Source organism: Squalius cephalus (assembly GCF_949319135.1).
Source record: "Squalius cephalus genome assembly, chromosome: 1".
Lineage (NCBI taxonomy): Eukaryota > Metazoa > Chordata > Actinopteri > Cypriniformes > Leuciscidae > Squalius > Squalius cephalus.
The window spans coordinates 66,961,487-66,976,809 of record NC_137122.1 but is presented as its reverse complement, the minus strand read 5'-3'; the positions used below and the strand labels follow the sequence as shown (position 1 = coordinate 66,976,809).

At 37.1% G+C, this 15,323-nt stretch overlaps 1 protein-coding gene across 3 annotated transcripts in view; it reads right to left on the bottom strand.

Annotated features, from left to right (window-relative positions):
- Nucleotides 1-532: 532 nt before the first annotated feature.
- Nucleotides 533-15,323, bottom strand: part of LOC307159676 (uncharacterized protein) — a 54,729-nt gene continuing 39,938 nt past the window's right edge. The window contains exons 1-4 of one of the 3 annotated variants that reach the window (XM_079873173.1): nt 14,286-14,425; nt 13,528-13,778; nt 9,029-10,619; nt 533-3,173 (exon numbers count right to left, since the gene is read on the bottom strand). In XM_079873173.1, the coding sequence (XP_079729299.1) occupies nt 9,076-10,619; nt 13,528-13,561 (1,578 nt within the window). In that variant the 5' untranslated portion in view covers nt 13,562-13,778; nt 14,286-14,425 and the 3' untranslated portion in view covers nt 533-3,173; nt 9,029-9,075. Of the gene's footprint in view, nt 3,174-9,028; nt 10,620-13,527; nt 13,779-14,285; nt 14,426-15,323 lie in introns of those variants that run through there. The other 2 variants (XM_079873174.1, XM_079873175.1) reach the window with 2 other exon arrangements.

Here is a 15,323-nt window from a genome sequence, read left to right as displayed (position 1 = left end):
CAATTTACAGGAGATCTGAAGACATCAGCATAATAAATGAGGTGAAAACAGGAACTATTGACATGAAATAAAGAGTGTTTTCAGCAGATCTGTTAATATTGATGAGCCTCAGACTATCAACACTCATTCAACAAGCCATTCAGGATCATCAGCAGATCATCTCACTTCATTCTGAGTGTTTGTTGTTAGAAACAGATTATTTGAGTCAGGATATAGCCTATATGCTAAAAAGCATATAAAACTGCTCTATTGAAAAACAATACTGTTTTCTCACAAAATGACATGGATTAAACATCAATAATACAACAACAGACACTAATGACACTCATCTTCATCAACCACTGCGGCTAAATACCTACATCAGCAGAATATGTCCATATGAATCTAAATATAGTTTGATTTTATGATAACTCCATCCATTACAATAAAGTAATTAGATCATAAGAAAAAACAATCTGAGGCACTCGAGCCTTTATTTTTTCATGGTTTAGATCAAAGCAGAAGATAAAAATGGACAATAACCAAAGCTGTTGATAAAATAAGGAGTTTAATCAAACATTAATTGAAGCAAATACATAAAAATAAGTAAAAGTGAAAACGAATGAGATAAATCTCTCTCTTCTCTGACTCATAAGAGCCAATGCATTTCAAGAGAAGAAGAGAGAGCAAAGTGTCCAGTTTCAAAACTACATGAAATCTTGCATATGCACGGAAGAGTAGAAGTGGAAGAGAAACTAGATGTTCTAATGAAAAACACTAGCCGTTTCTCCACTGTCTCGATGAGGCCTTGTCCGGCGAACGGCCAGGGTTTTCTTCCGTTTGCGATCAGATGGATCCTGATCACTGTATCAGGCAGAAATATGTTATTTATATGCGTGTGTCGTGGAAATTTTAAACTGTATATTAAACTAACCATGTTTATAACATCTAACCTTATTTAACATCTAACATCTGAACAGGATGTACTGTATGAAACCAATGGAAAACTTGTGTCTTTGACCGTGTGCATATGTGTGTAAAAATAACACAGTTTTGGGAAATGAAACCAGACAGTCTGTTAGAATCTTGTGATTACAGATGAAGTCATCACAAGATCAGAGTTTGCTTTACCTAGTAACACAGGGGTTTGCATATGAAGAACCAATCAAATAATGGGGAAATTATGTAATGCAGCCTGACATTATGTCATACCTCTATACTATAAAAACTGTTGTATATGTGTTTTACGGTGGGATTTGTCAATGGAATTTGTCTGAGATCCTCCGGCCTTGATTCTTCTTGGGAGAGTTTCTCTGAGAACTGCTCGAAGACTCTCCCGGCCGTTATTAAAGCATTTAGAGTACATTTGCTGAAAGTCTGTCTGTTATTACTGCTGCGCAGCAGGTCAGTTTTGGGAATCAAGTAAGTTAGGTTAGTAGACTCAGCCAGTTGTCGACTGAAGACGCAAGAGCTAGAGTATAAAGGTTATTAAGTGTCGATGAGTAGACGCAACAGTTTTATTATTTATTAAGTGTCGATTAGTAGACGCTCTGTGTCGACAGTAGACGCAACAGTTTTATTTTAGATAGTCAGGTTAAAGGAATTTCCTTTACACGTGCTACAAGCGCTAATACATGGTAAATACAAGACCGCTTGAAGAAATCAAACAAATCATAGGCTATTTCACAATCATGTATTTACTTGGTTACATCATTTATCTGTCAGTACATCTCGTCTCTTTATACCGGACTGCCTGATATCAATATTCAGCTCTGCATATGTCAAAGAATATATCATAATTCCGATTGTTTGTTCGGGATCTCCCACAGTTGCTCTGGGTGAAATGATAACACTATTCTTTCTAAGGAAATGTGATGTACACAAATGAGAATGTATCAATATTTTTTGTGTGATTACAAATAAACAAACAGACATGACCGAATAGGTACGTGTGCCCTCTTTCTTTTGTGAAATTACGGTAAATACCACTTTATTTCTGCATGATTAATGTGCAATCATGACACAAATTATTATCGTATCACCTTTTTATTGTTCAGCAATCACCATCGCGCACCTGCAAGTGATCGGTGCGTGGGACAAAAGACCAAATACGTAAAAAATCTGAAAAAACAAGGAAATCCTGCACACACACAATACTTGCTAACAAAATAGCCTGACCAATGCCTGAACTTTGTATTTTGAGCACTTCTTGCGTTGTTTCTTCCCTCTTCACGACAAAAGCGTCTGCTAAATGACTAAATGTAAACGAGTATATTTTTGCCAATAATATTTTAAAACTCGTTTACAAGTATTGATAGTGTGCAGGATTCACTTTTTATTGGTAAAACATCAATACTTAGGGATTTAAAACTTTAAGTAAAAAAATAAAAAGGCGAACATATGTCTGCTTTTGTCATGTTCGTTTTGCGATCTTTCCAGTCTGATAAACTTGCTTTTGTTGGTGAAATAATGGGGTTGTGTGATGTTGTTCCAGAAGCTTCTGGGCCAATGGTGGAAATGCAGCACAAAGAGAACGCAGACTAGACTCGGATGTGTTTTGTCTCCAGTGTGAATCCTCTCAGGTGTTTCTGACAGACTGAATCTCGTGTTGCGGTGTTAACACTTGAAAGTTTGTTTTTGTCCAATGTGGATTTTCTGGTGTTTTTTCAGTTCAGCATCTGTAATAAAGGACTTAAAAACGCAGTTTCTGCTGTAATATTACGAATAAATCTTCTCCTTTGTGTGAATCTTCAGATGTTTCTTCAGGACTGACGCATAACGAAAATTTTTGTCACACTGATCACAGTTAAATGGCCTTTCTTCAGAATGAGTTTGAAGATGTGATTTCAGAGCGCAAGACTGAGTGAAGCTCTTCCCGCATTGGTTACAGGTGTAAGGTCTCTCTCCGCTGTGGACTCTCATGTGAACCTTAAGGATTTCCTTACTTGGGAAACTATTCCCACACTGATCGCATGTGTATGGTCTCTCTCCAGTGTGGGACCTCATGTGCCTCATAAAGCTTCCTTTCTCAGCGAAACTCTTCCCACATTGATCACAGGTGAATGGCTTCTCTCCGGTGTGGATCCTCATGTGAATCTTCAGGCTTGCTTTACATGTGAAGCGTCTTTTACACTGAGGGCAGGTGGCAGATCTTTTGGTTTCTGTTTTTCCTTTCTTGTTCACATCCATCAGGTCTAAAAGAAACAAATGAGAGACAAAAATGAAATGAAAAGTAAAGTCCAAAGTCAAGATCACTGATGAGTTCAATGGTCATTTTAATCCCATCAAATCTGGTGGACAACCATTATTATCTATTTTAAGGGCTGTTTACACGACACCGTTTTCAACTAAAAGCGTAAACTTTTTTTTTTTCCCAGTTTGGCTGTTCATTTACATGACAACAGCATTTTGGGTGCCTGAAAACGCAAACATTTGAAAATGGGTATCAAAGAGCAGGTTTCTGATAACGGTGTACAACGGTAAACAACATAAACGCGAATCTCTGTAAACCAGGACGTCATGCACATTTGTATTATGTGTTCAGTCTATAGTGTTTCATCGCCATCTAATGGCCTGGCAGCAGAATACAGCGTATTTAGTCATTTTTGCGGTGTGTCGTGTGTCATCTGTACATTGTAAAACCCAACAAGTTAAGCTAACTCCTTTCATTTGAGGAAACCGATTGCCTCAATTCAATTAAGTTTATAAAAACAATAGTTATGAGTACTCTGAACTTATTTCAGTTGCGTTTACTAAAAGTAGATATACATTGCAGTCAATAAATTAAGTGATTAATTAAGTGGTTATTGAGCATTATTGATTAACACCTGCTGTTAACGAGCAGAATCAATGAAGGAAAGAGAAACACAAGAACTACAACTGACTTCCAACCACAGCCTTAGATGAAATCAACTCAAGATAAAAGACGTTTGAATCTCTAAAGATCTCAGCAGAGGAGGATTAAACATGACAATCTGGGGCTCAAGGTCAGGAAGCAGACAGACTGGCTAAACCGACCGTCTGCTAGCGGCCTCGCGTCACCCAGGTCAGATAAATCCCATCACATAGAGCCTCTTTCACCTAGCTATCATCATATAGAGACTGTGTCTGCTCCCCGAATTTGGAAATCCAAAAAACGTTTTAACCCATCTAAGGTTAAAAATTTAATTGATGTTCAACAAATAAAAAACAGCTATAATACAGATGAGCAAATGCTAAAGCTTGGGTTGCTGAATATTCGATCGCTTACTTCAAAAGCACTCATTGTTAATGATATGATTTCAGATAATAACCTAGATGTGCTGTGTTTGACAGAAACCTGGCTAAAACCAAACGATTACATTACTTTAAATGAATCAACCCCGCAAGATTACTGTTATAAACATGAGCCTCGTCTGAAACGCAAAGGGGGAGGTGTTGCTGTAATTTATAGTAATAGTTTCAAAACCACTAAGAAATCAAGTTTTAAATATCATTCTTTTGAAGCATTGGTGCTTAATGTAAAAATATATAGTGTAAACGATAAATCACGTTTGAGATTTGTGCTGGCTACTGTATACAGGCCACCAGGGCACCATACAGACTTTATCAAAAAATTTGCGGACTTTCTATCAGAATTAATATTGACTGCAGATAAAGTACTAATTGTTGGTGATTTTAATATACACATCGATAATGAAAAAGATGCATTGGGATTGGCATTTAAAGACATTGTAAATTCAATTGGAGTTAGACAACATGTGTCAGGACCTACTCATCGTCGTAATCATACTCTAGATCTAATATTATCACACGGAATAGATGTTGATGCCGTTGAAATTCTGCAGCAGAGCGATGACATCTCAGATCATTACCTAGTCTCGTGTAATTTGCATTTAGCCAAGGCTGCAAAGTTGACTCCGTGTTTCAAATATGTTAGACCTATCACTTCTGCTACTAAAGATTGCTTTATTAATAATCTTCCTGATCAGTTTCATCATCTCAGCATCCCAGATAGCTTAGAAGAACTTGATATTACAAAAGAAACGTTTAACTCTCTCTTTTCCAGCACTTTAGACACAGTTGCTCCGTTGCGCTTAAAGAAGATTAAAGAAAATAGTCCAATGCCTTGGTACAACGAGCACACTCAGGCCCTTAAGAGAGCAGCCAGAAAAATGGAGCGCAACTGGAAGAAAACAAAACTAGAGGTATTTCGCATTTCATGGAAAGAGAGCTCGATTGCATACAGAGAGGCTTTAAAAGCTGCTAGATCTGTTTATTTTTCAACCCTATTAGAAGAAAATAAACATAATCCTAGGTATTTATTTGAAACGGTGGCTAAACTAACGAAAAATAAAGCTTCAAGCCCAGAAGTTTCCAAGCAACACAGCAGTAATGATTTTATGAACTTCTTCACTTATAAGATTGATAATATCAGGGACAAAATTATAACTATGCAACCGTCTACTACAGTATTGCATCAGGCAGTGCATTGTAGTCTCCCTGAGGAAAAATTTGATTCATTCGTTGCTATAGGAGAGGAAGAATTTACTACACTCGTTAAATCATCTAAATCGACAACATGTATGTTAGACCCTATACCGACTAAACTACTGAAAGAGATGCTTCCAGAGGTCATAGATCCTCTTCTTAATATCATTAATTCGTCTTTGTCTCTAGGATACGTACCAAAAAACTTTAAGCTGGCTATGATTAAACCGCTTGTTAAAAAAACGCAACTTGATCCTACAGAATTAGTCAATTACAGGCCGATCTCGAATCTACCTTTTCTGTCAAAGATATTAGAAAAGGCAGTATCCTCACAACTGTGTTCCTTTCTTGAAAGTAATGATATCTGCGAGGATTTCCAGTCCGGATTTAGACCGTACCATTGTACTGAGACTGCTCTCATTAGAGTCACAAATGATTTGCTCTTATCATCCGATCGTGGTTGTATCTCGCTATTAGTGTTACTCGATCTTAGTGCTGCGTTTGACACCATTGACCACAACGTTCTTTTAAATAGATTAGAACATTATGTTGGCATTCCGGGAAATGCACTAGCATGGTTTAAATCATACTTATCCGACCGTTATCAGTTTGTAGCAGTAAATGATGAGATGTCTCATCGATCACAAGTTCAGTATGGCGTACCACAAGGCTCAGTACTAGGACCGCTGCTGTTCACTCTGTACATGCTACCATTAGGAGATATCATTAGGAAACATGAAATTAGCTTTCACTGTTATGCTGACGATACTCAGCTCTATATTTCTTCAAAACCTAACGAAACTTATCAATTCACAAAATTAACGGAATGCATAGCGGATATAAAAAATTGGATGACTCGTAATTTCCTACTTCTAAATTCTGAAAAAACAGAGTTTCTAATTATTGGACAAAAAACTTCCTCACGTAATAACCTAGAATACTGTCTAACACTCGATGGCTGCTCTGTTAAGTCTTCATCGTCGGTTAGGAACCTGGGTGTGCTCTTTGATACCAATCTTTCATTTGAAAGTCACGTGTCTAGTATCTGTAAAACTGCATTTTTCCATCTTAAAAATATATCTAAATTACGCCATATGCTCTCATTGACAAATGCGGAACAATTAGTTCATGCGTTCATGACCTCAAGGCTAGATTATTGTAATGCTCTACTGGGTGGTTGCCCTGCACGCTTAATAAACAAACTACAGCTGGTTCAAAACGCAGCAACTCGAGTTCTTACCAGAACCAGGAAGTATGACCATATTAGCCCAGTTCTGTCAACACTGCATTGGCTCCCTATTAAACATCGCATAAATTTTAAAATATTGCTGATTACTTACAAAGCACTAAAGGGTTTAGCTCCGCAGTACTTGAGCGAGCTCTTAACGCACTATAGTCCGTCACGTCTATTGCGATCTCAAAATTCCGGCCAGTTACTAATACCTAGAATATCAAAATCGACTGCTGGCGGAAGATCCTTTTCCTATTTAGCACCAAAACTCTGGAACAGTCTTCCTACCATTGTCCGGGAAGCAGACACACTCTGTCAGTTCAAAGCCAGATTAAAGACACATCTCTTTGACCTAGCATACACATAATACATTATAGACTTCTATAATTTAATGTTAGGCTGCATAGATTAGGTCAGCCGGAACCGGGAACACTTCCCATAAATCCTGATGTACTCGTTACATCATGAGAAGAATGGCATCTATGCTAATTTTGGTGTCTGTGTTTATCCCGAGGTTTTCCTGCAGCCTGCCGGATCCAGGCCGTATCCAGATCTGACGAAGGACCTTCGCCTGGACCGATGACAACGCAGTGCTGAAGTGCCAACTAGTCTCTCCCTATAGAGGATCCCTCTACCACTATACAGATAAGGCGTTGTCGGGAAAATCCGTTTCGCGTTCCTACCCCAAAGCAACAAAATAAAATAAAATTCTTTATCAAAATTTATAAGGAAAGACAAGTACTTTGTTTAGGCTTGGCTTGTAGGGAATTCCAAACCTGTGTATTTTCAAATGCACATAACTATAGAACTCATTCTAAATGCGCATGTGAACGCCATCAGCGTTTCTCACAGGTTCGCGTTTAAAGTCTGTGTAGAGGGAATGGTGTCGTCTTAGCGGCCCCTAATTTAATAACAAATGATCGTTGCGACGGAAGCGAATCAATCAAAACTAACTTTAGATGGAAAATAACTTAACTCTGCTATAAAGCCAAAACAATCTCTGTTACCTTAAATTATACGCTTATCTCTGTGAAGCTGCTTTGAAACAATCTACGTTGTTAAAAGCGCTACATAAATGAAGATGACTTGACTTGACTTAAACCACTACACAAACAGCATTTCCAGCTTCACTTATTACTAAACAGTTTGACTTTTGTCATGCGTCTACAGAAGTTGTTATTGTGAATGAACAGAGGGTTAGATGATAATGATTTCTTGAGTTTCATTTAAAGACACCATGATAGTGATCAGTGTTTGCTTTAGTTGGGCTCTTGACCCTTGACTTTATAACACCAGTTTTTCCTCTGGCTGCTGTAACTGAGTGTTTATAAAACACATTTGTTATGGCACATACGCCAAAAGAAAATATGAGCATGTGGTTGTGTTTAGATGATAAAAAATCATCATTTAGTGACTTGATTCTCTGATCTTTTCCTAATCTCTGATTAGACAGGTGATGTGTTACTTGTATTATTCATTATAATAGAACTGATTCTGCTGTAAGACCCATTGTTGTGACAATCAGATTTTTAAAAACCTCTATGGTGTCATGCTGACTTACACAGTAATCAAGAATCAGCAAATGAAGCTCAACAATGGTTGAGCCGCAATGCATGCTGGGAGCCATGGATAAGTTTTGTATTATGCTAGTACCCAGCATGCATAATTTTTTAATGGTCACCATTGTTGAGATTCATATGCTGATTCTTGATGTCTGTGTGAGTCTTAGTAATGCAATAACTTTTCTGTGAAACTTTTTGTGCACAACTATTTGTAAAATCCTTCATATTATCTGATGGTCACAACATGGCTAGATGAGTTGTGTTATAAATCACTAAATTGGTCATAAAACTCTAGATGGTGCAGGCTTGACATGTAACCAATTAGCATTTACATCATGCCCTACACAGCACAATCTGATTGGCCAAGCAGTTTCTACAGCCAATGAGATTGCTTGCTCAATATTTAAATAGTTTGGTTCAATAAAAAATGACAAATTAAAGCACAACTTTGGTCAAAGAAAAGAGTTGAAATAATCTAAAAAAATAACATTCCTTTATAATGGGTGAATATCCCATTCCAGTGTGAATGTTTCATAGGAATCCATTGTTTCTATTCTAAATCTGCATGCACCAAATATTTGTGTTTAAACTGCACTTTAGGCTTTTCCTTTGTCAAACTGATATAAAACGTCAAAATACCAAAAAAAAAGTCCTAGAACATAGGCTTTATATTTTTTTAATGTTTAATTTGTCATGTTTTTATTCTTGACCTGAAACAATGTAAATCTAGTGAGCATCAGGATGTTCTTCATGTTGAATGAATGAGGAATCAAGAATAAACACCAACCTCTTTGTTCTTCAGTATCATGATGTTTCATTCTGCCGGGATCTGGATCACTGGCGTTCTCTCCGTTCTCTCCTTCCCGCAGCTCTGCCGTGATTGTTCTTCGTATGAGTTTTTTTCTCCACTGCATGGACCCTCATGTGTACCTTAAGATTGCTTTTAAAAGTAAAACTCCTTCCGCACTGATCGCACTTGAACGGCTTCTCTCCGGTGTGGATCCTCTCGTGTGTTTTCAGATGTGATGACAGACTGAATCTCTTGTCACAATGTGAACACTTGTAAAGTTTTTCTCCAGTGTGGATCCTCTCGTGTGTTTTCAGATGTGATGACTGACTGAATCTCTTGTCACAATGTGGACACTTGTAAGGTTTTTCTCCAGTGTGGATCCTCTCATGTGTTTTCAGATATTCTGACAGACTGAATCTCTTGTCACAATGTGAACACTTGTATGGTTTTTCTCCAGTGTGGATCCTCTCATGTTGTTTCAGACATTGTGACCAACTGAATCTCTTGTCACAGTGTGAACACTTGTAAGGTTTTTCTCCAGTGTGGATCCTCTCATGTGATTTCAGATTTGTTGTCCCACTGAATCTCTTGTCACATTGTGAACACTTGTATGGTTTTTCTCCAATGTGGATCCTCTCATGTGATATCAGATTTGCTGACTGACTGAATCTCTTGTCACAATGTGAACACATGTATGGTTTTTCTCCAGTGTGGATCCTCTCATGTTGTTTCAGACATTCTGACCGACTGAATCTCTTGTCGCAGTGTGAACACATGTACGGTTTCTCTCCAGTGTGAATTCTCTGGTGACGTTTTAAATGGACCTCTGAAATGAAAGTCTTCTCACACTCAAAGCACATATAAGCTCTTACACCAGTGTGGATCTTCTGATGTGCATGTAAAGAGGAAAACTGTGAAAAACTCTTGCCACATTGATCACATACATGCGGCTTCTTTCCAGTGTGGATCGTCATGTGTCGACCAAGATGTGATTTTGTTGTGAAGCTCCTCCCGCACTGATCACATGTGAACGGCTTCTCTCCTGTATGAACTCTTGCATGAAACTTAAGAGTTTGTTTACCTGAGAAACTCTTCCCGCACTGATCACATGTGAACGGCTTCTCTCCTGTGTGGATTCTCATGTGAATATCAAGACTTCGTTTTTCTGAGAAACTCTTCCCACACTGATCACATGTGAACGGCTTCTCTCCTGTGTGGATTCTCATGTGAATATCAAGACTTCGTTTTTCTGAGAAACTCTTCCCACACTGATCACATGTGTACGGCTTCTCTTCTGTGTGGATTCTCATGTGAATATCAAGACTTCGTTTTTCTGAGAAACTCTTCTCGCACTGATCACATGCGTACGGCTTTTCTCCAGTATGAATGCTCAAGTGAATCTCAAGAAGTCTTTTGTATGGGAAACTCTTTCCACACTGAGTGCAAGTGAAAGCTTTCTTGGCTCTTCTTTTCTTTAAAGATGTCTGTTTAGTCTTTGAGCGACTCAAGGCTTTTTCTCCAGGTTTGACGTGATGCTCCTCCTCCACTTCACTCAGTTCTTCACTCTCCTCGTCCTCTTCCATCAGGTCTGAAGATGAAAGAAAACGTTTAATTGTGTTTTCAGTACAATCAAAATAAAGCAAAATAAATCAAAGAGAGAAATATGAAGTGAAATGAAATACCAGTCATGTAATAGACAACTGATATGAAACACAAAGATCATTTTGAAGCATTTCTGTAAATGATACGTTAGTGAAACTTTACATGAATAAGGTACACTGATCTTCCAATTTTTATTTTTTAAAACATTATAGACACAAATCTATGGACGCTTGTTTCCGCCACAGAATAAAACATTTTAAAAGATAATTGTGACTTTTTATCTCACAATTGCGAGTTTACATCTCGCAATTCTGACTTTATTTCTCAGAATTGTGAGATATAAAGTCAGAATTGCGAGATATAAAGTCAGAATTGCGTGTTATAAAGTCAGAATTGCGTGATATAAAGTCAGAATTGCGAGATATAAAGTCAGAATTGCGTGATATAAAGTCGCAATTGCGAGATATAAAGTCGCAATTGCGAGATATAAAGTCAGAATTGCGAGATATAAAGTCAGAATTGCGAGATATAAAGTCAGAATTGCGAGATATAAAGTCAGAATTGCGAGATATAAAGTCGCAATTGCGAGATATAAAGTCAGAATTGCGAGATATAAAGTCAGAATTGCGAAATATAAAGTCAGAATTGCGAGATATAAAGTCAGAATTGCGAGATATAAAGTCAGAATTGCGTGATAAAAAGTCGCAATTGCGAGATATAAAGTCAGAATTGCGAGATATAAAGTCAGAATTGCGAGATATAAAGTCAGAATTGCGTGAAATAGTCGCAATTGCGTGATATAAAGTCAGAATTGCGTGATATAAAGTCGCAATTGCGAGATATAAAGTCAGAATTGCGAGATATAATGTCAGAATTGCGAGATATAAAGTCAGAATTGCGTGAAATAGTCGCAATTGCGTGATATAAAGTCAGAATTGCGAGATATAAAGTCAGAATTGCGAGATATAAAGTCAGAATTGCGAGATATAAAGTCGCAATTGCGACTTTATATCTCGCAATTGCGACTTTATATCTCGCAATTCTGACTTTATATCTCGCAATTCTGACTTTATTTCTCAGAATTGTGAGATATAAAGTCAGAATTGCGAGATATAAAGTCAGAATTGCGTGTTATAAAGTCAGAATTGCGTGATATAAAGTCAGAATTGCGAGATATAAAGTCAGAATTGCGAGATATAAAGTCGCAATTGCGAGATATAAAGTCAGAATTGCGAGATATAAAGTCAGAATTGCGAGATATAAAGTCAGAATTGCGAGATATAAAGTCAGAATTGCGTGATATAGTCGCAATTGCGAGATATAAAGTCAGAATTGCGAGATATAAAGTCAGAATTGCGAGATATAAAGTCAGAATTGCGTGAAATAAAGTCGCAATTGTGTGATATAAAGTCAGAATTGCGAGATATAAAGTCAGAATTGCGAGATATAAAGTCAGAATTGCGAGATATAAAGTCAGAATTGCGAGATATAAAGTCAGAATTGCGTGTTATAAAGTCAGAATTGCGAGATATAAAGTCAGAACTTTTTTCTCGCAATTCTGACTTTATAACACATAATTGCGAGTTTATGAATTGAGTCACATTGAATTGTGAGATATAAACTTACAAGACTTTTTTAAATAGACTTTTTTTTTTACCTCAGAATAGTTTATATCTCACCATTCTGACTTTATAACATGCAATTGCGACTTTATATCTCCCAATTGCGTATTATATAGTCAGAATTGCATGATATAAAGTCGCAATTGCGAGAAAAAAAGTCCGAATTCTGACTATATAAGATGCAATTGCGACTTTATTTCACGCAATTCTGAGAAATAAAGTCAGAATTGCAAGATGTAAACTCGCAATTGTGAGATAAAAAGTCGCAATTATTTGTAATTTTTAACATAACATTAAAATGTTTTATTCTGTGGTGGAAACAAGCTTCCATACAAATCCCATGTAGTGAGAAATTTGAAATATATTTTATCAACAACACAACTATCTAATGTAACAATAACATAAAAAATGTGGCATAAAAGTGCCATCATTTTGACACCAAATTTTTAGATTGAGATATATATATATATATATATATATATATATATATATATATATATATATATAGTTGAATATTAAATGTCCCCAACTAAGCAAGCCAAAAGCCAAGGCAACATAAACCATCAAAGTCTCTAGCACGAGGTTTCTGTTCTCTTCATTGTAAGTCAAATGAGCCAGATTACAGAGACTCTCACCTATTGTCTTTGAACAGTTATGCAGATTGGATTAGGACTTGTGAAACTCTATAGAGTCTGGGACAGGTAACTATACCTGAATACTTCATTTGCATGCTTTATGTTTAGGTCATCACCTAGTGTGGGTGCTTTGTCTCCATCTCTAAACACTGCTCGTTCTCAATAAAGGACAAATCAAGTCTCTCTGGTCTTTATGTCTGAATTTGCAACAGTTTCATTGACTTCCATTTATACACATGTGAATGTGGGACACTGAAACACAAGCTCAAGTGTATTTCCCTGCATTCTTGTTTAACTTTACATTGTGCGTAGAAACATCACAAACTCAAAGCCTAGAGTGACCACAGCTTTACCAAAGTTACTGTAAGAAGAAGAATCTACCATGAATGACATTGATGGTTTATGAGACAACTACATTACAACTTTATCAGTAACTTTAAGTCAGATTTTGCTTAAGTGTTCTTACAAGCCTCTCAGCCATTCCGGAAAGTTCATTAACTTGATAGAGTTTGGTGTTTATGGTTTATTGATAAAAACAACAAAAGTCCCATTTCTATTCATCTAAATGTGAAGTGCTTGAACCTTTCTAACATGAATGTTCTTCAGCGTCATGAATGAATGAAGAATAAACACCAACCTCTTTGTTCTTCAGTATCTTCAGTGTGTTTCATTCTGCAGGATTCTGGATCTCTCGTGTTCTCACTGTCCTCTTTAATAAACTCAGTCTTTGCAGATTTCAGCTCCTCCTGATGCTTTGCTGCTCGTCTTCACTTGTGCAGTAGGTGATGGGAATATTCCAGCTTTTATTGTTGAATTGCTGTGGGAGGAGCTTCACTGATGATGTGATTACAGGGGGCGGTGCATCATTCCAGTGTGGGAGGAGCTAATCTGCCAAAATCATATCAGTTACTTTGTTTGTTTTGATACTGACACATTTTAAGCATTTCTGTTTTTCTGTTTATCTACCGTGAAGTAACTGATGCTAATTCACAAATTCCTTATTTAAGAAAAACATTTGAAATCTTAAATACAGAAATAAATGTACGTATAGTAACATTTAAAAACAATCTTGTGTCTGGGATGCGATGCATACTGAGATTTGACTGGTAAAACTTTCCAATGTCCAACAAATTCACACAATAATATTATGCAGTAATATTATGAAAACAATTCTATTTTTTTATGCAAATGAAATCCCTAGATCAACATTCTAATGATTAGAGACATTAAACATATGCATAAAATCCTATGCATTGAATGCACTACAATTTTTTATTTTTTGTTTGCATGTCAGTGCTAGCATGTGCATTAGCATGTGCATATTTATTCTATGGAGGGCAGGCTACACGAATAAACAAGGTATGCAAAGTGGCGAAATTGTTTGCTGGACCCTACCATCTTGGTGAAAACTTGCTGGGACCTTGTTAGATCTTGTATTAGTAGTAAGCACGAAACCGTATATCTTCAAGACTTCTCATTTTATTCTGAACAGGAACTTCACATGTTAGCACTAAGCACACACTTCTTCTTCTCTCTTTGTTTTTTACCCGCTTCTCCTTTCTCTCCCAACACAATGTCCCTAGAGGTAGCATTATGAATTACAGTACATGACACAACATTTCCTCTCTTTGTAAAAACGGAAGGAAACATGTACTCTGAATAAAGTAGTTGTGACAACCTAGACAACTATTCAGTAACAGTCCGTACATTATATTCAATGCATGTAAACGGTGACATCTCTGTTAAAGTCTGCGTGAACCGGAAGTTGCAAACGACTTTTCTCCAGTGTTGTGACGTATTTCCCAATGAAAAGGAATATTGAACAGAGGGCAGGGTTTTACTCTAGCTCTCCTCCTCTCCATCTCTCGCTCATAGCAGACTAACGGTTTGAGGGGAGTGGTTAAGCGTTTCCCAAACCAAGCCGTCAAACCTACGTCATCAGAGAAGGAACGCCATTCCAGACCGGAAGTAACTTTTCAGACTTTGATTAAAGATTACGACGGCAAACTATTTTTTTCTGTGTATTAACTTGCACGGATTAATTGTTCACCACAAGACTAGTAATATGCGCTCACAAAGTTGATAGGGTCAATTTTGATTTCAGTTGGACTTTAACTAGTAACTCATAACATCAATACATGAATGGTCAGCAAAAGCAGTCAGTTGACATTTGAACATATTTAATAACATTCCTTTACTGTTACTTCAAACACTTTTGTAAACCAAAGAGCGATCAACTCATTCAGAACCGTTATTTATTTTTATTTTTTTCATTGAGAGCTACACCTGTGCAACTTGGATGTAGAACAGTCCTGTTTAATGTATCTCATAGTCCTTATGCCAAACAGGCTTCCGTCTCATACGCGTGACTTTCACAGAACTGTGTGTAGTGTCGGGTGTTTGCTGTAATGTATTACTGGCACAGTCAGTCAA